This window comes from Sceloporus occidentalis, unplaced genomic scaffold (genome assembly GCF_023333645.1).
Source record: "Sceloporus occidentalis isolate IW3139 unplaced genomic scaffold, rSceOcc1.0.p SCAF_21, whole genome shotgun sequence".
Classification (NCBI taxonomy): domain Eukaryota; kingdom Metazoa; phylum Chordata; class Lepidosauria; order Squamata; family Phrynosomatidae; genus Sceloporus; species Sceloporus occidentalis.
Window position 1 is genome coordinate 8,087,630 of NW_028317001.1, and position 24,617 is coordinate 8,112,246.

At 45.6% G+C, this 24,617-nt stretch overlaps 1 protein-coding gene across 1 annotated transcript in view; it reads left to right on the forward strand.

Annotated features, from left to right (window-relative positions):
- Positions 1 to 6,206: 6,206 nt before the first annotated feature.
- Positions 6,207 to 24,617, forward strand: part of LOC149301532 (uncharacterized) — a 247,346-nt gene continuing 228,935 nt past the window's right edge. Inside the window, exon 1 of the mRNA XM_089484308.1 lies at positions 6,207 to 6,281. Within this exon, the coding sequence (XP_089340434.1) occupies positions 6,207 to 6,281 (75 nt within the window). The remainder of the gene's footprint in view (positions 6,282 to 24,617) is intronic.

Here is a 24,617-nt window from a genome sequence, read left to right on the forward strand (position 1 = left end):
TTTCAAAGTACTGCCTTTTGTGTTGCAAGACGGGCTGCAATTAGGACCCTGACAGATATCTATCTCCCCTTCCATTCACCTTGCTATCCCAAAAGGGCTGGAGAACATACCAAACCAACCAGAGAACCCTCCCCTGCTCTTGTGTCATGCCAGGTCAGTCAAAAATACAACGCAGATAGTCCATAGTCCTGGATGAAGAGGCTGACCTGGCTTGTTTCACAGAGACCTGGCTGGGTGAAGACAGCCACCTGGGTTCGGGCCTTACCATCCGGATTCTCTGTCAGTGAGCAGGTAAGGGGAGTGCCTTTCGTCCATAAAGACAATCTTGCCTTGAGCAGGATACCTATCCGTATGATGGACCACATTGAATGTATTTACCTCAGCTTAAAGACTAGAGAAAGTCTGGGGAATCTGTTGGTTTCCTGTCCTCCCCGTTCCTTAACAGACTCCCTAGCCAAGCTGACACAACTGGCCTCTGAGCTGCTGCAGGAGTCGCCTAGGCTTTTGGCATCTCCCCTCTGAATGAATGTCTTGGGGCAGTAATGGGCTGGATGAGGAAAAACAGACTGAAACTGAATCCAGGTAAAACGGAGGAGCTGATTGTTGGAGGTCCTAATCCAGGTATGGAGGTTTGCCAACCGGTCCTGGAAGCGGTCGCACTTCCCCTAAAGGACTATGTCTGCAATTTGGGGTGTTCCTGAATCTGTCACTCCAGATGTCAGCTCAGATAAGTACGACAGCAAGGAGTGACTGTTATCAGCTTTGGTTGATACGCCAACTGCGCCTCTTCCTGGAACCTGAGGACATGAAAACTATGATGCATGCGCTGATAACCTCATGCCTTGACTTCCGCAATGAGATCTACATAGGGCTATCCTTGCACTTAGTCCGGAAACTTCAACTAATCCAAAATATGGCAGCCAGAGTGGCCACTGGAATATCTAGAGGTGTCCATATCACACCTATAATAGCTGCTCATTAATTTCCTGGGACAGTACAAGGTTTTGGTTATAACCTTTAAAGCCCTCCATGGCTTGGGTCCATCTTACTTACGGGATCACCTTCTCCCATACAATCTGCCCCACACTTTGAGGTCCTCTAGTAAAAACTTACTGCAGCCAGCAATAACAAGGCTCTCTGCAGTTACACAAAGGACCTTCTCCCAAGATATGGAACAGCCTCCAGAAGAGATCCGATATATCACCAGTCTTTAAGGCTTTAAAAAGCTCATCAAGACATATCTCTTTCCAGATTAGCATTCCAGCAATCTCTTATTAATTGAATTGTTCAGCAACTGCTCTAACTGCTTCTGCCCTATTTTTAATAATTGTTTTAATAATTGTTTAAGAACTAATTGTATTTTATTGTGGATGGGAGGAATTGGGAGGGTTTGGGACACAACAATGACAAGTTGTTACTGTGTTTTATCAGTGCTTTTACTGTTAGCTGCTTTGATCTGTTTTTAGAAGCCTTTAGAAGCCTTTGAGGCACCCTCGTCACGTGTGAGGGTTGCCTGGTAGGTGGAGTGACCACACAGATGGCAACCCTTGCAAGTGATGAGGGTGCTGCAGCTGCAGCGCACCCACCAGACGCGGCGCATAACGGTGATGTTGCAGATGTGCCACCTCCAAACGGGGCGGTTCAACTGCAACGTACCCATGCCATCGTGGGCTCTTTGGGGTGGCAGAAGTGCACCGCCAAAAGGAGCTGCTTCCGTGCGCTCCTTTTTTGCTCCGCAACAGCGCTGCTCAATTTGGTTGTTGCGGCGCTTCTGCAGAGGAAAGAGTGGCGCCGGGGATGCGCCTCTTTCTGGCGGCCTGTACCCCGCCTTAGTATGTTTCACAAGTTTTGTTGCTTGTAAATATTTGTATTTGTCAAGTCTCTTAATAGTATCTGTGTTATTGTTATTGGTCCTATGTGGGTTGTTTTTTCTTTTAGCACCAAAGTTTTAAAAAATATAGTGTCCTGAAATCTAGAAAGTATATCCAGGAGAAGGTGTTTTGGCCACACTGTAAACAATAACATCCAAAATGTACAAAACAGTGATGCCTTTCTCCTGTTTGATTTTTAACACTTTTGATCATAGAATCATAGAATCGCAGAGTTGGAAGAGACCGCAAGGGCCATCCAGTCCAACCCCATTCTGCCATGCAGGAACTTTCAATCAAAGAATCCTCGACAGATGGCCATCCAGCCTCTGCTTAAAGACCTTCAAGGAGGAAGACTCACCAAAATCTCTGAGGGAGTTTGTTCCACTGTTGAACAGCCCTTACTGTCAGGAAGTTCCTCCTGATGTTGAGCTGGAATCTCTTTTCCTGTAGCTTGTATCCATTGCTCCGGGTCCTAGTCTCTGGAGCAGCAGAAAACAAGCTTGCTCCCTCCTCAATATGACATCCCTTCAAGTATTTAAACAGGGCTATCATATCACCTCTTAACTTTCTCTTCCCCAGGCTAAACATCCCCAGCTCCCTAAGGCGTTCCTCATAGGGTTTCATGGTTTCCAGACCCTTCACCATTTTAGTCGCCCTCCTGATAAAAATCTGATAAAGAAGACCCTCTATTTTTTCATGATGATGATGATGAGGATGATGATCGACCCCTACAGATTTCTTTACCCATGGATTGAACCATCCAAAGCTTGAAAACATAGAAACACAATATAAATTCCAAGAGCAACTCTTGTTTTTGCCATTTTATATAATAGACATTGCTTTTGTTGTTGTTATTATTGCGTGTCTCCAAGTCGTTTTGAATTTATGGTGACCCTAAGGCAGACCTATCACAGGGTTTCCTTGGCAAATGTCTTCAGAATAGTTTTCCCATTGCCTTTCCCTGAGGCTGAGAGAGTGTGACTTGCCCCCCAATGGGCTTCCATGGCAGAGCTTTGATTCCAAATCTGAACTCCAGAGTCATAGTTCAGCTATGCTCAAACCACTATGCCACACTAGCTCCTATATTATGGACACCATTTCACTGGGCCATTTCATTTCATGGACTTAGCCCAGCTTTCTCATCCATGGAGGTCATTTTGCAAGCCCCCTTCTCCTCCTCCATTTCCAGGCCCAGCTCCTTCTGAATGCCCTCCAACTCTCCCAGTTTGGCAGGGACCCTCCCCTTGTTCATCCTCTGCCCTCCCACCTTTTCAGATCCTCTTCCAATGCCACAGTTTCCTCCTCCTCCTTCCATTTCTCCTATTGAGCTCACTGCCATTGCTGCAAACTGAGTCCAAAGGGCAAAAGGAGTCAGCCCTCCATGAAGACAGCCAAGGAGAAAGGAGAAGAGGGGCCCTTCCCAGAGGCTCAGGCAAAAGCAAACAGCTGCAGTCTCTCCTAGTTTGCCTCTCCTTCCTCAGAAAGAACCTTGCAATCTTGATCATATTCTGAGGTTCCTTGGTCTCAGCCTCCCTTTCGGATTCCCCTCCAAAATCTCATGGCCCCACAGAGACTCCCAAGAAAGGAGAGGACTAGACACACAAAGAGACACACTTCCTTCCTTTTGGCCCAAGGAGTCAGGCCTCCTTCTCTCTCTGGAGCCTCAGAGAGAGAAAATGATACCTCTGTTCAACTGGGGCCTCAGAGAAGGTTCTGGAACATTCTCCATAGTCACAAACAGCACAAAATGGCCCCCAGAACACAAAATGGCTGCCTCTGCCTGAGCTCTTGGCAGTTGGCAGTTTGAGGCCTTCAGAGGAGAGAGAGAGACTGAGGGGAAGAGTGGAAGGGGGTCCTGGAGGGAGGGGGCCTTGGGAGATATTGCCAGAACTTGTTATTGAGATCAGTTATAATGCTGTATATATTCAGTTCCTATATAATCACTTCATGTATGTCTTGAGATATCTGATCTATATTGTTCTGTTAGCTAAGATGTTGGGGGGGTGAAGAGTATATGGGTAGAATATTAAAGTTGGTGTTAGTTTCTAAGTGGGGCCCTATTAACTGCTTTGGGGTGTTGTCTTAGACAACTAGCTGGCAATGTTGCAAATGTCTTGAGTGAGGCTAGGTTGTGAGGGGGACCTGGCTAAGGTTGTGTGGGGTGGGGAACTAGCAGAGGGGAGAAAGGAGGGGCGTTTTTGTATGTACAACGCTGTGTAAATTTACAGCGCCTTATAAATAAAGGTTAATCATAATAATAATAATAATAATTTTAAAAGTGTACATTTTTCTCTGAAGCCTCAGACTCTGCAAAAAAGTGTTACAGATCTCTACTGCAATGCTCTCACAATAGACTTTCTACTTTTGGTATACGTTTGGATGTGGGCCATTGATCAGAGGATTCCAACCCTCACAGATATAGAGCCTTCCTGAGATATTCGGTGTTCGCTTCCTAACAAAGGGGTTTTGGGCCTCATAAAGGATTTGGGTCAAGAGAGGAGGGGTCTCTAATAGGAGGGCCACTGAGACGACGATTGTCCCCCAAACGACGCCAAAAGTAGCTCCTTTGGGAGGTTTTAAAATCAAGTGAATGTACATGAACTGAAAAGATATAACCTTATAACTGATCCTAATAACAGGTCCTGACACCTAGTGAGATATCAGAGAGTAGTAGTAGTATCTCCTCTTGCCAATGGGATTTACAGTGTATTCCTGGACTGTATCTCCCAGCATCCACAGGGCCAGAGAGAGGAGGGTCCTGCCCTGCATAGGGCTGCCATCTCATGGGTCTTAGGCTTTGGGAATGTGTGCCTTTGGCCAGTGTCCGTGTGGCTGGGGCTCCAGGGTCCCTCAGTCCCTCATGCCTTGTTCCATATTAACTGCAGGAGGAGCCTGTGAGGGTGGGGCAGGGGCCGGGGCCTTCCAGCTCCTCTGCCCTCATTGGCCAGACTGAAGAAGGGGCGGAGCTTCTGCCTCTCTATTTAGCTCTGTGCGCGGAAGAGAGAGTGAGGAGCAGAGAGTGAGAAGGGGACAGAGAGAGAGGAAAGGAAGGAGAGAGATAAAGACAAGGAGGGAAGGAAGGAGGGGAGAGGAGAGGAGAGGAAAGGAAAGGAGAGGGGAGGGGAGGGGAGGGACAAGGCCTGGAAGAGGTAGGCTTCACTGCTGTGCTGAGGCCTCCAACTGCCAAGCGCTGAGGTGGAGGTGGCCATTTTGTGCTGCTTGTGACTGTTGGGAATAATGTTCCGGAACCTTCTCTGAGTCTCAGTTGAACAGAGGCTTCTCTTTCTCTCCTGAGGCTCCAGAGTCAGAAGGAGGCCAGGCTCCTTGGGCCAAAAGGAAGGAAGTGTGTCTCTTTTCTGAGAGGGTTTTCTTACACAGCTCTGCTCCTTCTGGGGAACATGGGTTTTAAAAGGGATCAGAAATGGGGAGGATAGTTTTAATACAAGCCTTATTCTGATTCTTCACAAACATCGGTTTTTGGCTCCTAAGAGGAGGATTGTCCCCCCAAAAAGGCCAAAAGTGGCTCCTTTGGGAGGCTTTAAAAGTCTCCCCAGTTTCCTTATTGAGAGATTTTCAGGGAAGAAGGAAGGAGACAGACCAGAATAACTCATATTACCAAGAATGAAACAAGACTTGGGCGCTTCTACCCTTTTACAACCGACTCAGGCTGTTTCTGCACTGAAGAAATAATCCAGTTTGAAACCGCTTTAACTCTCCTGCTCCACTTTGTGGAATCCTGGGATTTGTAGTTTGTTGTGGCACCAGAGCTCTCTGGCAGAGAATGTAAAATCCCAGGATTCCATAGCATTGAGCGGTTAAACCGGTGTCAAAGTGCCTTATTTCTATAGTGCGGATGCGGCCTTCTTGGGAAAGGGGCTGATGATGGGGAAAAGCACTGGGGACCTCTGCAGGTTTCAGCAGATGATTTATTTATTTATGATGCACTCATTTCACATCTAACTACGGGGACATAACCAGGACCCTCTCCAATTCCCCATCCCCTGATCCCCCACCACTCTAATAAGGCATGGCGTATCTGTTGTGTAGGGGAGCTGCAGTGAATCTATCCTAGGTCTGGGAAGCTTTGTTTGAAGCAGAGGGAGGAAGGGGATGCCCACCTCTGCATCGGCCCAAATGAGGCATATGTCATCTGCGTGTGTCACCAGCAGGATGCTGTTCTCTGTCTCTTTCAGTGATGCAGGGTTTCTTGCCAAGCCAATCCTAACCCTTGTCCTTTTTCTCAGGAACTCCATCTCGGCCTGTTTGGACACGGCTTTGGGCCTCTCTTGCTGGAAGTGACCAAGTGCAGGGCCACCAGGACCCCTTGACCACCTGATGGCCGACACAGAGGCCAAGCGGAGGGAGTTGGGCTCCAACAGAAAGAGGCTGCCGAAGTACAACAGCTCTTTGGTGAGTCACTATCCTATTAGCTTCATCTGTGTCACTTCTGGGCCAATTTATGAAAGGAAGCAATTAATATACTGTCCGAGTTTGGCAGAGACAGTCCTGGTTAATCCTCTGTCACCCCACTTATTCAGGGGCTTTTAAACATGTCCCAGTTGGTCTATCCTCCTCCCACTTTCCCCTTTCTCAGCTCTCTTCAGTTCCTGAGTGCAATTGAGTTTACAGCCTATCAGCTCAAAAGTGGGGAGAGGAGAGGAAAGAGGGAGACTGGATATGGCCCTTCCTAGGAGGTTGAAGCAAAAGCAAACTGCTGTGCCTTTCCTAGCTTGTGTGATCTTCCTCATAAACAACTTTGGCCGTCTTCACTGCCTTCTGGGTTGCTTGTCCACATGTGTCTTGTTTTCCCCATCAATGAAATGTTGGGGGCTATGGGAGAATGTCTCTGGATATAAATTGGGGGTGGGCCCAGTGACCCTTAAGCCCAGAGTGCTCCCCAGGACTGCTTTATAAAAATGACATTTGCCTCCAAAATGTGGCAAGAAATGTCTAAATGCACCATAATTCTTTGGTGGCTAAATGTACTGTATGTGTTGGGATAGTCAGTATCCTAATCCATCATCAATATCCCAGCCATAGCCTAAATTATATTGTATATTATATTGTATATTATATTGAAAAGATTTGAGACAAACTGGATCTCGAAGGCAGTAGTTTTTTTCTCTTGCTGACAGAATTTAAAGTTTATTTCCTGGACTGAATTGTAAAATGATGAAATAATATTTGGGATGAACCATGTGCTTTCCTCCCCTTTTGCTTAGTCACTCTCTGGATGAGGGCTATTTTCTGTTTCAGGTGACCTTTGCTGATGTGGCAGTATATTTCACTGAGGACGAATGGAAACTGTTGACGAAGAAGCAGAGACTTATGTACAGTTCTGTAATGATGGAGAATTATGAGAATGTGGCCTCTGTGGGTAAGGAACCGGAATCCACTAGCATTATAGAATCATAGAGTTTGAATAGACCACAAGGGCCATCCAGTTCAACCCCCTTCTGCCATGCAGGAATACCCATTCAAAGCACCATCCAGCCTCGGTTTAAAGACCTCCAAAGAAGAGAACTCCACCAAACTCTACGGGAGTATATTCCACTGTCGAAGAGCTCTTACTGTCCCAAAGTTCCTCCTAATGTTTAGGTCAGGGGTCGGCAACCTGTGGCCCGCGGGCCGGATGCGGCCCGCCAAGGCCTTCTTACCGGCCCCTGCGCAATCCTGCCGCCGATTGCCGCCGATTTTCCCCGTTTTCTCGCCGCTCCGGCCGCCATTTTGTTTTTCAAAATGGCAGCTGAAGTCTCGCGTGACCTCAGGATGGCAAAGGTCACGCGAGATTTCGGCCGCCATTTTGAAAAACAAAATGGCGGTGCCCATGTAGGAGGCCTGGTGCAGCCCCTGTAGCACTCCAACAGGGCTCCAGGGGCTGCAGCAGGCCTGCAGCAGGCTCCACCTCGCCCTCCGCCCTCCTCCTCCTCCTCCCTAAGAGCAGGGAAAGGAGGAGGAGGAAGAAGGAAGGAGTACAGAGCGAGGGAGCCAGAGCAGCAGCTGCATCAGCCACAGCAAGGCCAGAGGTTGGTTCATTGGGGGAGGGGGTTAGCTGGGTGTTCTTTCTGCAAAATCCCCTCTGAGCACCTTGTGGCTTTTCTGAGTTGAAACTGTGCATGCTTGCTGCAGTTTATTTTCAATTGCATTTTAGTAATTTCCTGGCTTGTAATTTTATTAGTATTATTATTATTACTACTAATACTTGCCCTGGGTGTTCTTTCTGCAAAATCCCCTCTGAGCACCTTGTGGCTTTTCTGAGTTGAAACTGTGTGCATGCTTGCTGTAGTTTATTTTCAGATGCATTTTAGTAACTTCCTGGCTTGTAATTTTATTAGTATTATTATTATTACTACTAATACTTGCCCTGGGTGTTCTTTCTGCAAAATCCCCTCTGAGCACCTTGTGGCTTTTCTGAGTTGAAACTGTGTGCATGCTTGCTGTAGTTTATTTTCAGATGCATTTTAGTAACTTCCTGGCTTGTAATTTTATTAGTATTATTATTATTACTACTAATACTTGCCCTGGGTGTTCTTTCTGCAAAATCCCCTCTGAGCACCTTGTGGCTTTTCTGAGTTGAAACTGTGTGCATGCTTGCTGTAGTTTATTTTCAGATGCATTTTAGTAACTTCCTGGCTTGTAATTTTATTAGTATTATTATTATTACTACTAATACTTGCCCTGGGTGTTCTTTCTGCAAAATCCCCTCTGAGCACCTTGTGGCTTTTCTGAGTTGAAACTGTGCATGCTTGCTGTAGTTTATTTTCAGATGCATTTTAGTAACTTCCTGGCTTGTAATTTTATTAGTATTATTATTATTATTATTATTATTACTAATACTTGCCCTGGGTGTTCTTTCTGCAAAATCCCCTCTGAGCACCTTGTGGCTTTTCTGAGTTGAAACTGTGCATGCTTGCTGTAGTTTATTTTCAGATGCATTTTAGTAACTTCCTGGCTTGTAATTTTATTATTATTATTATTATTATTATTATTATTATTACTAATCCTTGCCCTGGGTGTTCTTTCTGCAAAATCCCCTCTGAGCACCTTGTGGCTTTTCTGAGTTGAAACTGTGCATGCTTGCTGCAGTTTATTTCCAATTGCATTTTAGTAATTTCCTTGCTTGTAACTTTATTAGTTGTATTATTATTATTACTACTTGCCCTGGGTGTTCTTTCTGCAAAATCCCTTCTGAGCACCTTGTGGCTTTTCTGAGTTGAAACTGTGCATGCTTGCTGTAGTTTATTTTCAATTGCATTTTAGTAATTTCCTTGCTTGTAACTTTATTAGTTGTATTATTATTATTACTACTTGCCCTGGGTGTTCTTTCTGCAAAATGCCCTCTCAGTGAGAAAGAGGGGGAGGAGGTGGAAAGGTGAGTAATTTCAGGTCTGCCTTGGGTTTTTTCCATTTTTTTAAAAAAATATATAACACTTATTTTTGTTTTTTTATTTCATTATTTTTATTATTGCTTTTTATTTCATTTCATTGTTTTTATTATTTATGAAGGTGAGACAGTGTGACTTTCCAAAGTGCTGTAACAAAGGTCTGCTGTAACAATGATAGTGGTGGTGGTGATGATGATGATGATGCTTCGGTGGAAGCTCCACCCCCAGTGTGTGGCTCCGCCCCTGGAGTGTGGAAGCTCCACCCTGGCATGTGGCTCCGCCCCCAGAAGGTGGAAGCTCCACCCCTGGCATGTGGCTCCACCCCTGGAGGGTGGAAGCTCCACCCCCGGCTTCGGCCCCCCAGTTGTCTGAGGGACAGCAACCTGGCCCCCGACTCAAAAAGGTTGCCTACCCCTGGTTTAGGTGGAACCTCTTTCTCTGTCGTTTGCATCCATTGTGGTGTCTCTTTTTCTCTGTAGCAGCAAAAAGCAAGCTTGCTCCATCCTCAATAGACCCTTTCCAATATTTAAACATGGATATCATATCCGCTGTTAATTTTCTTTTCTCCAGGGTAAACATACCCAGTTCTCTAAGCCGCTCCTCATAGGGCTTGATGGTTTCCAGATCCTTCACCATTTTGGTTGCCCTCCTCTGGGCATGTTCCAACCTGTCAACATCCTTTTTGAATTTCGGAGGCCAGAACTGGACACAGGATTATTCCAAGTAAGGCCTGACCAAAGCTGAATAGAGTGGCACTGTTACTTCCCTTGATCTAGAAACTATACTCGTATTGATGCAGCCTAGAATCACATTGGCCTTTTTAGCTGCCGCATCACACTGTTGGTCCAAGTTCAACTTGTGGTCTACTAGGAGTCCTAGATCCCTGTCAAGTGTAGTTTAATTGTGATAGCAACATCCTGTAGAATATTTGAATTTGTAGTTTAGTGAGGCACTATTGCTCTCCACTTTATAAGGATTCCAAATACTGCATTGTAAACTGCCAGTTGTCAGAAGCAGGTTCTGTGGTTCATCCAGAATGGTATTGGGGTTTAGGGGGGATTGTTAGTAGTTTAAATGCTAGTAGTTTTAAGTAGTTGGTAAGTATAATGGGGCCTAGAATGGCTTCGGGGAAGGGAAGCAGTTGTGGAGGCTATTAACTGCCTGGTCTGTGAACTCTGGGTGGCAGACATGCTCCAGGGGTGAGTGGCGTATGTGAACAGTGGAAGAAGAAGGCAAGAGGTACCTTGGCAGCCGGGCTGTTTAGGGGCTGAAGGGGAAGAAAAGGGAGGAGTGTGAAGGTAGTTAATGACAGAGGGGAAAGGTTTAGACACTTCAGAGACAGCTTAGACTTATTAATGGACCCTTCTGCCTGAGTTTCTCAATAAACCTTTTGGTGGAAGCAAAGGACTTTTTAATTCTGAAATTAAGTTCCGCCCCCAGATATCACACCAATGCTAGGATTTTGTAGGAAGACAGCATGGAGATTACCAGTAATGCATTTCTCATTGAAATGGTAGCACATCTCTGAGTATGTTTCCTTTTTTGGCCCTCTTCCAGCCTTTTGAGGTTCTGCTTCACTTCCCAAAAGGGATGCAATGGGATACTGAGGCACAAAACTTTATTCCTATTTTAAGGCAATACAATGTGTGGTTGCCCCTGAGATCCCCAGGGGGCCAATGTGACGTCCCCAATCCCCAACAGTAGCCCATCCCTGTCTTAGAGATGTCTTAATACTGCTCCCTGGTGCTTGATCCTCACCAAAACAGAAGTCCAGGTCCCAGCCCCCTTGCTTTGCTTTTCCCAATGAGTAATTTGTATATGGATTATCCTGCCTTTCTCAACAAATGAGCCTCAAAGTGTCCCTTTTATGCATCACATAAATGGGTGTGTGTCTGTGATAGAGAGAAGGAGCAGATGTGAAAAACAGAAAGGCAGGAAAGAGATGGTGAAGGTGAAATACTGAAGCAGTGGAGAAGGGCAAGAGGAAAGGTTGGAGAGCGTAGGGAAAAAGGGAAGGGCATCAGGCTTAAGAGGGGGATGAAATGCACAGATATAGGATGGGGGACACCTGGCTGAATGAAACTACATGTGAAAGGGATCTAGTAGTCCAAGTAAACCACAAGTTGAACATGCGTCAACAGTGTGATGTGGCAGCTAACAAGGCCAATGCGATTTTAGGTTGCATCAATAGAAGTATAGTGTCAGGATCAAGGGAAGTAATAGTGCCATGGTATTCTGCTTTGGTCAGGCCTCACCTGGAATATTGTGTCCAGTTCTGGGCACCACAATTCAAAAAGGATGTGGAGAAACTGGAGCATGTCCAAAGGAGGGCGACTAAAATGGTGCAGGATTTGGAAACTATGAGGAATGACTTGGGTAACTAGGGATGTTTAGCCTGGAGAAGAGAAGGTTAAGGGGTGTTATGATAGCCCTGTTTAAATATTTGAAGGAATGTCAAGCTTGTTTTCTGCTGCTCCAGAGACTAGAACACTGAACAAAGGATGCAAACTGCAGTAAAAGAGATTCCACTTCAACATTAGAAGGAACTTCCTGACAGTAAGGTCTGTTCGACAATGGAACAAACTTTCTCTGGGTTTTTGGTGGAGTCTCCTTTCTTAGAGGTCTTCAAACAGAGGTTGGATGGCCATCTGTCAGGGATGCTTTGACTCCTACATGGCAGAATGGGGTTGGACTGGATGGCCCTTGTAGTCTCTTCCATCTCTATGATTCTATGATTCTAAGCCTATGGGAGCCAGGAGGAGAAGGCAGGAGCAAAGCCAGGATTTCCTAGCTCTGTGCAGAGAGAAAGGGAGCTCTGGGAAGGGCCAGGAGAGGGGCCTTGGGGATTGGGAGGCAGCCACCAACCTCACAGATTACACTGATAATAATAATAATAATAAGTTTTATTTGTATTTACCCGCCTCTCTCAATGGAGCAAGGCGGTATTACAACCGTAAAATAGCCACAAAACAACAATAGCATCCAATTTACACACAGTAAAACAACAACAGTTGTTATCAGAAGTGGGATTTTTCCTTCAGTTCTTTACAAGAGGTCAGCTGGGTAAGCCTGCCGGAAGGGATCCGTCTTAAGTGCTTTCTTGAAAGCATCCAAGGTGGTATTCAGACAGATCTCCTCTGGCAAGTTGTTCCATAACGTGGGGGCCCAGGCTCTGTGGGAAGTTATTCTTAGCCTGACCTTTGGGTAATCTAATAGATTCTTCCCAAATGTTCTGAGAGTGTGGGGCGGATTGTGTAGGGAGAGGCCTTCCCTCAAGTAGCTCGGGCCCAAGCCATGTAGGGCTTTAAAGGTAATAATCAACGCTTTCTATTGCGCCCAGAAGCTAATTGGCAGCCAATGTAGAGATACTGGTGTTATATGGTCTGACCTAGATGTTGTTGTTGTTGTTATTATTATTATTATTAACCTTTATTTAGAAAGCGCTGTAAATGTACACAGTGCTTTACATACAAACTTTTTAATTAGACGGTTCCCTGCCCTCAGCCTTACAATCTAAAAAGACACAACACAAAAGAAGAAGGGAGTGGTGGTGGGGAAGGGGATGAGGTCCAGCAGTTCTTCTCTACCTCCGAGGCCTGGACCAAGGCAGATGGACTGGAGGGAGGGCTTGGGTTCTTAATGGATGGTTCCAGTGACCGATCTGGCTGCCGCGTTTTGAATTAACTGAAGCTTCCGAACTTGGTACAAAGGTAGCCCCATGTAGAGCACTGAACTTAAGAACTGAACTTGTTATCAGGCCCTTGGTTTCATACATATTAAGGGTTCCATTTAGCAATTATAAGCGATGTTTATGAAGAGAGGAAAGGATAACACAAAAATTCCTCTTTATCTAATGTTTCTTTTCCAACCTGAGCTTGCTTAGATCCATGGCTGATTCCAGAGGCCCTTTGTCACTCGAAATGCTGGAGTCTGTGGAGGACACCTGCTAGTGCTATGCTTTTAGGGAAATTTCACACTTAGCCCAAAGGAGAGATTGAGGCAACAGTGATCTCGAGATTCATCCCAACTATACCAGGCCCAGAAGCACACAGAACTCCAGAGGCATTTCAAATAGGTTTTTGTGTTTTATTTAGTGGAAAAGCAAAATACATGCACGCACACAACACATATACGCATATAGGTGTTCACGCACCACATGCAAGAACTAGGTAACAAAGGGGGGAGTGGTGAATAGTGTAAGGCTTTGCTAATGGTAATACATTACCTAGATGGATCTTGATCCCAATTGCTGAGGGTCCAGAAAGGGGAGAGAAGTCAGTAACTGCTATAACAAGTGGGGCTGGCGAGTCTAGTGTTTAGCAGTGTAAACCAACAGAGTGTCTGTCTGCAACTGGACTGATGCGGAAGAACAGCCAGTTGGGGCTGATATTTATACTGAAATTGTTGCTTGGGGGCAGATACCAAGCATTTGAAGAGGTTTAAATTGCTTTAGGAAGTTTCCTGGGTGGGGAAAGAATTGTCTGAAACTGAAATAAATGCAATGGGTACTTGGTGGAAATACTTCAGCCAAACAGGATTGTCACACCGGCTCTTAGGTCCTTCTTGGCTCTGAATTCTAGTCCCATTCACAAGCCAATGTATAGCACAGTATGAAGGCGACACTCCCAGAGCTCAACAATAACATAGTAGAGTACAGAAGCAAATCTCAAGATATGTATTAACCACTTTCAGCACTTAGAAGTAACTCACGCACAGTTGATTTCTTCCAAGTCCTTGGAGGTTCTTTATCTTGAGTTACAATATAAAACAAATGTTTACCAGCTCTCCTCTCTGACTTCCATCAACTTCACAACCTCTTCTAAACACAACACTAACCCACATCAATCCGCATGTGAGCTGTATAGTGTATTGGTTGTGAGTCATCTCCTGGTGCCACACAGCATGAAGCATCCTCTGCACTTAGCTTGCATCATGCCATGCGCTCTGACTCAACACTCTATGGCAGTCTCACAGGAAATGATGCCACTTTTCAATTAAAATAGTTTTACATATATTTAGTGGAATATTTTTTAACTGCCTGACTATCTCCTTCCACTGATTTCCTCCTGGCTGTTCCCCTGCAATCTCTTCTTTGGTAGCTCCGATGAGTAAAGATACAATCATTATATGGATTTGGGGGCATCCAGAACAGGGTCAAGCTCATGTCACTCACACCAACTTTGTTAATTTAATCTCAAATAGGGAGGGGTGAACATGGGGCTAAATCTTGGGGTAACCCCTTCCTCTCTTAACACTGAGATTCAGTCTTGTCTGTCATTGTTCTCCTTTACAGAAGAATTTGTTGGTCATGAGAGAGTCAACACAAGAAAGAAGTCACATAAATGCCAGCATTGTGGGAAATATTTTGCTTACATGTCAGTACTAATCATGCATCAGAGAGTCCACACAGGAGAGAAGCCATACAAATGTCAGCATTGTGGGAAAGGTTTTTCTCAGAAGTCACACCTACTGATACATCGGAAAGTCCACACAGGAGAGAAGCCATACAAATGTCAGCATTGTGAGAAAGGTTTTTCTCAGAAGTCACACCTAGTGAAACACCAGAGAGGCCACACAGGATAGAGGCCACACAAATCCCAGAAATAAACTAATGTTATTTTTGTCAAGTAGCAATACAAAGAATATAGTTTTAATCCTGTGGTGATAAGAAAAGGCCCTTGTGATTTTGTGTGTTTGGTTTGTCTGTCCATATGTCTGTTTTTGTTTTAAAGTTATATTTTGTTAAGTTTAGGTTTTAATTGCTATTTGTATAGACCATTACTTTAGTTTATAAATTTGAGTGGGGATTATGGGTTGTGGAATAGTTTAGCTAGAGAGAGGGGTGGGTTTTATTTCAGGTGGTTAGAATAGTTATCGGAATGATAGCTTTTTTACTGTGTGGGATGTTGGCTGAAGACAATTGGGGGCAGATATTAACAGAAATGGTTAGTTTCTGGGAATGGCAAAGAGGGCCTTGTTACCTGTGGGGCATAGACTGTGGGAATTGGAGGTGGGGGCTTGGTTTGGAAGAGGGTGGAGTTTTAGGTTTTGGGGCTTTAATGTATTCTTTGGCTTGGGGAGGGCAGTTCTGACTTAAATACTGAATTTCTGACTATGTGTTCTTAATAAAGTTCTTTGTTGTTTCAACACACTGGACTCACTGATGTACAGAGGTTTTGCATTTCTGCTCTCCTCAGCCCTCAGTTCCATTCCCAGCCATAAAAACAGAGGCAAATACACACACACACACACTCAGAGAGACAGAGCTATATGTACAAAGCAGAGCCTTCCTAGTCTTTCCCTCCTGAGTCCAGCTCCGCAGCATGGACTCCATTCCGGAAAGAAGGAAAAAAGGTCGTAGTCCTTCCCTTCTTCCAAAGGTCGACAGTGGAATAAACAGCAGCAGCAGCAAAGGCCTTACGATTCCTGCGCATGCTCAGGAGGGGCCTTTGGGGTATCTGCGCATGCACACTCTCAGCCCCTGAAGCTGCTGCCCCTTGCAGCCTGCTCTGAGGGAGGGAAGTGGGGAGAGCCCTCGTTCATTTGGGGGAATGGCTGGAGGGTCTTCTGGAGGGGGTTGGGTTGTTGTAATAAGGAAGGAAACCCAGATCTCTCAACCCCACCCCCCAAAGAAAGGTAAGGGGCCTGCCAGGCCTCCTCTCTCTTTCCTTCCCTACCCCCTCCTCTGTGGATTACTTGGGTCTCAGGTACTTGGGGGGTTATCATGAGAAAAGAGGGCAGGGGGGACCCTTGGAGAAAGGCACGGCCATGGAGGGGAGGAAGATCCAAAGGTAAAAAGGGCTTTGAGGGGCCCCCCTTCCTCCTGGAAAGTGGGGCAGAGGAGAGGATTTTTGCGCCAAATAAAGAGCATTACATGGCATAGGCTGCAATAGCATTGGGGGAGGTCCTCTGGGATCCTGGGGGGGCTCTGTCTGGGGGGCAGAGAAGAGCCAAAATTTAGGCCAAAGCCAAGAGGAGGGATATGGAGGGACCCCAAAGCCCCTTCTGGGGAGACTGACACCCCCTGGCAATCTGGGAACTAGGCTTAAAGCCCCCCCCCCCCCATGTACACGTCTTTCCCTTCACAACAACCCTGCAGAGGAAGACCAGCAGATAGACCTCCAGCCCCAGAAAGAATGCCTCCCTCCTAATTCTGAGAACATGCTGAAAGGGCCTTGGACCCTCTTGAAGGGATGTATGTTAAAAGAGAAGAAGGAAGGAATGAAGGAGTGAAAGTGCCAAGGGAAGAGAAGCATAAAGGGACTGCTGAAGTTGGGGGGGGGGGAGGGATCTGGGACCTGACTCAGGCACCTTCCCCCCCGGAATCCATTATTAGAGCCTTCCGCAGCTCACTATGATGCTTTAAATGACTATTTCACAGATAATATCTCTCAGATAAGAGCCAAATTGGATGTCAACATTATTGCAGAGGCTATAAGTGAGGTTTCCATGAATAAGATCATACTGGATCAATTTGAATCTGAGTTCTGAGGACATGGACAAGCTCCTTGGAAGTGTGAAGAAGACAACTTGCCCTCTCGACCCTTGGCCTTCATGGCTGATCATCCAAAGAGGAGATGCACTTAGGACTCACCTGAGATGTATCATAAATGCATCTCATCCATCTTGCTTAAAAGAAGCGATGGTACAGTCGTTTATGGAAAAGCCCTCCCTAGATCCCTTGGACATGAACAATTAGAGACCGGTCTCCCATCTTCCCTTTCTAAACAAGGTGATTGAGAGGGCAGTTGCTCTTCATCTCCAAGAGGCCTTGGATGAAACAGATTATCTGGACCCATTTCAAACTGGTTTCAGGATGGGAGTTGAAACTGTTATGGTTGCCTTAGTAAATGATCTTTGCTTCAGCATTGACAGGTGAAGTGTGACCCTATTGATGCTTTTGGATCTCTCAGTGGCTTTCGATACCATCGACCATGGTATCCTTATGGAAAGCCTGAGGGAACCGGGGATCGGGGGCAATGCGTTGCAGTGGTTCTGGTCCTCTCTCTCAAGCAGATTCCAGATGGAGATGCTTGGGGACAATTGCTCCTCTAAAAGGGAGCTTAAATTTGGCATCCTTCGGGGTGCAATCCTGTCCCAAATGCTATTCAACATCTACATGAAACTGCCTGGAGTGAATCCAGATAAGATAGAAATACTTGTTGTTGGAGCCCCTAACCCATGTCTGGAGGTTTGTCAACTGTTCCTGGATGGGGTCACAGTTTCCCCTAAATGACTTTGTTCGCAGTTTAGAAGCGCTCCTGGATCCGTCACTCCAGATGTCAGCTCAGATAGATGTGACGGCGAGTTGTGCCTGTTATCAGCTTCGGCTGATGCACCAACTGCATTGCTTCCTGGAACCTGATGCATGCGCTGGTAACCTCACATCTTGACTTCTGCAATGTGATCTACAAAGGGCTACCCTTGTACTTAGTCTTGAAACATCAACTAATTCAAAATATGTCAGCCAGAGTGGTCACTGGAAGATCTAGAGGTGACCTGGGATCAATCTGGGATCTGTAGTTTTGTGAGGTATGTAGCCTCTCTCAGGGAGATCTGGTGTGAAAACAGACTACAAACCCCAGAATCCCACAGCATTGACCCAGGTCAGTTAAAGCAGTGTCAAACTGCATTAATTCTGCAATGCAGATTCAACCATAAGCCATGTGAGTCAGGAATATCAGTATCCTAAGGGATCTTGTAGCACCTGCGAGACTAACTGTGTGAAAGAGGTTGTAGCACAAGCTTTTGTAAACTTGTGTCTGAGGTTTTGTGGAAGAGAGGCATGGCAACCCTGGTAGCCAGAACCTTCTTTTGTCCTCCATTTTGGGAGGGAGATACGAAGGCCGAATGGAGAGCTCCCAGGGAAAGAAGCCATGTCTGTACAGGCTGAGAGGCCACAGATTTAGCATGGCTCCTCCAGCTTTGCCTCTCCTTAGAACAGAGCAAAGGGACCCTAAGTCCTTCCTTGCTCCTTCCCCTCTTTGGGCACCAAAAGGCTTGCCTTCATGCCCTCCTTTCCCCAGAAACTGCTCAGCTTCCTCTGCAAGGAGCCCAAGGAGGAGAGCTTCTTTGGGGAAGAAGGACACTGGCTCGTGGCAAGGCAAAAGGGAAGATGAGGGACAGAAAGGTGCTCTACTTTCCCTTTGACCTTGGCTAGCTAGCTCAAGCCATCTATCCAGGGCAGAGGCGGAGGGAAAGGGGCAGGTTCTCCCTCGGTTCCCCCTTGCGTTAGATGCTGCCAATGCTCTGGTGACTCCTGGCATCCCCTGTTCCTGGAGGAGGGAAGCTGCAGGGCATTGCTTGGCATGGGCTTCTTCCCAGGAAGCTATGCGTCCCTTCCTTCTTCAGGTGTAAATCCCGCAGAGCTTGCCTGCCCCCCTGCCCTCTTCCTTAGGGATCCCATTCAGACAATGTTCTTTCTTCCAAAGATGGGACTCCTACTTTCTCTTCCCCAAGACACTCCTCAGCCTCACCTTCCTTCCCCCCAAAATACAAACTTATGGGGCTCCGGGTTGTCTTTTGTTCTCCCTGGCAGCAATTGTTGTTGTGTGCCTTGAAGTTGTTTTGACTCATGGAGACCCTCAGGAGAACCTATCATAGGGTTTTCTTGAAAGATTTTCTTCAGAGGGGTTTGCGCTTGCCTTCCCCTGGGGATAGGAGAGTGGGATTTGCCCAGGGTCAACCAGTGGGGCTGTATGACAAGCAGGGTTTCATGTACCTCATTCTCAAAATTACCCCAGCCACTTCTCTTGCTTAGGATACTTTCTCTGTTCTCTCACTCCTCCCAGGAGAACAGGGGACCAAATACCAAGAAACAGTACTTGTCAGCTGAGAGAAAAGGAGGCAGTAGCCCGAAAAGGTTTGGGGACCACTAATCTAGACACTATTTGGATTGAAGCAGCCTTGAATCACATTGGCCTTTTTGGTTTAGTCAGAGGGGGGTTTTCATAGAATCATAGAATCGTAGAATTGGAAAAGACCACAAGGGCCACCAAGTCCAACCCGTCATGCAGGAAATCTCAATCAAATCCTCCCCAACAGATGGCCATCCAGCCTCTGCTTAAAGACCTCCAAGGAGGGAGACTCCACTACACTCCGAGGGAGTGTGTTCCACTGTCGAACAGCCCTTACTGTCAGGAAGTTCCTCCTAATGTTGACGTGGAATCTCTTTTCCTGGAGCTTGCATCCTTTGTTCCGGCTCCAGTTCTCTGGAGCAGCAAAAAGCAAGCTTGCTCCCTCCTCAATATGACATCCCTTCAAATATTTAAACATGGCTATCATATCACCTCTTAACCTTCTCTTCTCCAGGTTAAACATATCCAGCTCCCTGAGTCTTTCCTCATAGGGCATGGCTTCCAGACCCTTCACCATTTTAGTCACCCTCCTTTGGACATGCTCCAGTTTCTCAGTGCCCTTTTTGAATTGTGGTGCCCAGAACTGGACACATTATTCCAGGTGGGGCCTGACCAAAGCAGAATAGAGTGGCACTATTGCTTCCCTTGATCTAGACACTATACTTCTATTGATGCAGCCTAAAATTGCATTGGCCTTTTTAGCTGCTGCATCACACTGTGGACTCATGTTCACCCTATGGTCTACTTGGACTCCTAGATCCCTTTCACACGTAGTTTCATTCAGCCAGGTGTCACCCATCCTATATCTGTGCATTTCATTTTTCTACCCTAAGTGCAGTACCTTATATTTCTCTGTGTTGAATTTCATTTTGTTAGCTTTTGCCCAGCTTTCTAGTCTATTCAGGTCATTTTGAATTTTGATCCTGTCATCTGCAGTATTAGCTATTCCTCCTAATTTGGTGTCATCTGCAAATTTGATGAGTATGCTCCCAATTCTGTCATCCAAGTCCTTGAAAAAATGTTGAATAGCACTGTCCCCAGGATAGAGCCCTGATGGACCCCACTGGTCACTTCTTTCCAGGATGAAAAGGAGCCGTTTGGGTTCGGCCGGTCAACCAATTACAAATCCATGTAACAGTCGCCTTTTCTAGCCCACATTTTACAAGCTTGTTTGCAAGAATGTCATGGGAAACCTTGTCAAAGGCCTTACTGAAATCAAGATATACTATATCCACAGCATTCCCTTCATCTACCAAGCTGGTAATTTTATATATAAAAAAAGAGATCAGGTTTGTCTGGCATAACTTCTTTCGCTGAAACCCATGTTGATTTTTTGTGATTATGTAATTGCCATCTAGATGTTCACAGAATCTCTGTTTAATGATCTGCTCTAGAATCTTTCCTGGTATTCTAGAGCAGATCATTAAACAGAGAGTCTGCGAACATCTAGATGGCAATTCCATAATCACAAAAAGTCAACATGGGTTTCAGAGGTTTTCCTCCAGAAGTCCTGCCCCAGAAGTCCCACCCCTGAAAGTCCTCTCCCTGGCACCTGCTGATTCTCTGCACAGGAATGCCACTGACTTTGGAGACTCAGTCTCCCTCCCAGGCGCCACCGTTTCCTAGAAAGATGGAAACCTTCAAGGGAGAGTCCTTGGGGGTCAAGCCAAGCTCTCCCCTGCTTCCCCAAGACCTCCTTCTCTATGCACTGCTGGTCTTTGGAAGGCAGACCTAGAACGCTCTTCAGAAAGTTACTTCCAAAAGGGACTCCCAAAACCTCCCATTCTGGCTCTAACCTTAAGTACGTCAAATATCAGCAATCAACTGGGCCAAGTCTTAGCCAGGAGTGGGGATCCTGTGGCCTTTGAAAGGTATCCTCATGAAGAAAAAGACTGATTTTTCATGCCTGGTGCTATGTAGTAGATGTGCCATAAATGAAATTATAATAGAGCTTTACAAAATACAATAAAAATGTATAAAAGCTACATCTCCAAAACAGAATTTTCACTTGCTCACATTTCTACAATATCTCACTAGTGTGCATTTTTTATTTCTCTAAAGCTGTAAATTCTGAGAAAAATATTTTCTTCATATATTTTGTGGTATTTTTATGGCTTCTGTCCTGTATGAATGCTAAGGTGGTGTGTAAGGTTGGTACCTGAAGTAAAACAGTTGCCTCATTCCTGGCATTTGTATGGTTTCTCCCTTGTGTGAGTTCTCTGGTGTGCCACAAGGACTGACTTGTTAGCAAAGCATTTTCCACACAGCTGGCATTTGTATGGTTTCACTCCTGTGTGGACTCTCTGATGGACTAACAGGGCTTACTTTCAAGCGAAGCATTTTTCACACAGCTGGCATTTGTGTGGTTTCTCCCGAGTGTCGATTCTCATGAATCTTGAGTTCTTCTATAAAGAAGGACAAAGACAGACAAGGCTCATCTCAGGATTAAGAGAAGAGAGGCCTCTGGAATCTATAATGGAGGTGAGCAAACTCAACCAGGAAAGAAAACATGAGAGATAAAGGAGTTTTGGTGACCCTTTCCCTCCCTTCATAGATATTAGTCATAATTGCTAAATAGAACCCCTTCAAATGTCTGAAAACAAGGACATGTTTTGCACTGGTTTACTTGAACCATTTGTTTCAGGTTTTTGGCTGCCTGACAATACTCTTCTGTCTCTATTCTGGACTTTCCCAGCGTTCCCTTCCTGTCCAAACAGAGCTAGACTGTCTTTGCTTTGCTCCTTCCCTCCCCTCCACGCTTCCACTTTCCTGATCTCCTTCCATTTCTCCCTCCTCTCTCCAGCTTTCCCAGATGCTCTCAGGCCCGTCTGCACTGCTTCAGCATTTCACCTTCAGCATCTCTTCCCTGCCATTCTATATCTCACATTCTCTCTTACACACAGATAGAGAGAAAAAGAGAATGGTGCAGGAAAGAGAGACTTTCACTCCCATCTGGTGAGAAAGGTAAGATAATAAATAGATGCAATTAATCCATTGGAATGGCTTAGGAAGGGTCTGGGAAGTGGAGTCCAGTTTTGGTGAGGATAGGACTGCAGAGAGGAGCCTTCAAACAGCCTGAAGGCACCTCCAAGACAGGGCTGGGCAGCTATTGGGGATTGGGCAGCCACACTGGGCCCACAGGGATCTCAGAGGGAGCCCCATTGGACCACCTGGGGAAAAATGAAATAGTCTTTATCTCCTCAATATCCCCCAATATCCTTTAGGGGAAGTGGGAGCAATTTTGTCATTGTTGGGCCCACTCTGAATCCTTGTAGGGCCAAGGGCCTTACTGGTCAAGGTCTTTTACCACAAAAGGCAGAGAACACTACAGGGTCCTCTTCCCAAAAGGATATTGGAAGCCTGTCTGGAGACAGTAACACTTCAACGGGGAGAAAAATCTCTATAAACTTGCCAAGGGATGTCCTGAGGAGCATTTGATGCTAAAGATATTAACTGCTGTAGTTCCTTCCTAGGAATTCCTGGGATTGGTAGGTTAGAAAGAAGTGTTTAAAATCCTCAACTAGAGAGTTCCAGTGGCTCAGTAAACTACAAATTCCAAGATTTCACAGGATGTTGCTATAACAAAATGCAATTTAAACCCCCCCCCCCCCAAATTCTGTAGGAAGGGCATTGGATCCAAGTTCCTCACCCACAGATGACAAATTTTCATACGTTTCCATCATGACCTCGTTGTAAAAAACATCTGCTTTGGACTCAATAGTGGCCCTTCCTCCTCAGTGAAGAAGACTGCTACATCTCTAAAGGTGATCTGCAACAGAAAATAGTCCTCATCCAGAGACTGACTGAGCAAAAGGGGAGGAAGAACACGGAGCATCCCAAATATGATTGATCCCTTCAGAATATCAACAGAGTGGGATATATTTTGATATCCTCCCTTCCTTTTCCTTGGCTCCCTGGATCTTCAAGAAAAGGATAAGAGGGAAAAGACAAGGCCACAGTCTTTATTCCTGGTCATCTAGATTTCTTGTGTGATGGGAGACATTTTTAGCACATGAAAGGTTTTCCATGATGGTCCTGACAAGCTGCTTTACTAAACTGATATAAGTCTATGGCAGCCTTTCCCAATCATCCAATTTTTATTATTCATGTACTTGATTTCCAGTCTGTTTGGTCAAGTTCTTTTACCACAAAAGGCAGAGAACACTCCAGGGCCCTCTTCCCTTCAGTGACAATAGAAATAGGAAGACCACATATTCATCCATTAGGAATGGCTTCCTTTCATGATGGCTCCAAACCAACTGCCTTCACCAGGAGCCTCACTGCATCAAAATGGAGGACCAACCCTTTGTTCAATGCTCTTTTAAGAACAGAAGGAGTCCTCCTGTGGACACTCTGAGGGCTCCCATTGGCTGGAATCCTAGTCCCTCCCACCATCCCTGGCCCTGATTGGCTGCAGTCCCAGTCCCTCCCACATCCCACAGAGAATGACATCACTGCTACGGAAGGCTCTCTTGACCAATCAGAGACCAGGATAAAGGCCCTTCTGGAAGCTTCCATGAGAAGGAGCTATAAGGCCTGAGAGACCAAGAGACAGTTGGGGGAATTGTGTCGGTTGGAGATCGAGAGAGAGAGAGTTAAAGAGCGGATCTTGGAAGTTAGTCTCAGAATTGGACATTTAGGTTCATTTATTATTTTAATAGCTTGTATGAATTGAACATTATATACTTACAAATATTGTACCTGCAAGACTCTTAATATCTTGTAGGACTTATATTTCAGTTATATTTTGTTATTTACAGTAAATATCTCCTTGGAGTATCTTCTACTCGACGCTCCTTTTACACGTCTTTTGGCTCAGTTGATGCTTGGGAAGATCAGTAAAGAAGTAGAAATAAGGTTCCTTAACTGGTCCCAGTGTAGGTTAAGGGAAACCCTTTTATAATTCACTGGATGGAGGCAGAGAGATATAAGGAAATTAAGGGTCTGCTGGGCTAAGAGCCTTAATGTCTAAATGTCTCATTAACAATTTGTAACACACTCAGATAGCCTTTTGGCTGAAGAGAGAGGTATACAAATGTTGTTGTTGTTGTTATTATTATTATTATTACAGGGCCGCGGTTTGGCTGCTTGGACCACCGGAGATCATCACAGTGAGTCATTTGGAAAAGCCCATTTCACTCCAGAAAATAAAGGTACTTGAGGAGTTTGCACTCTACGTCTTTCTGTAATAATAGCTACAAAACTGATAATAGCATTTGGGACATTTAGTCTTTTAAAAACAAATATGGCAGATTTAAATGCTGCTTTGAAACCTCTTTCCATCTGCCAGCTTTGTGCTGGTTTTGGGGGGAAATGAGAAAGTGTTGGGAGGGAGGGACTGCCAACAGAATTAGGAGATGCATTGCAGGCTATGGACAGTTTGCGGCCAAGAAAGGTCCAAAACACACAGCAGCAATAGTCCATTTTGAGAGCGCTTTAACTGCCCTGGCCCAGTGCTAGGGAATCCTGGGAATTGGAGTTTGTTGTGGCACCAGAGCTTTCTG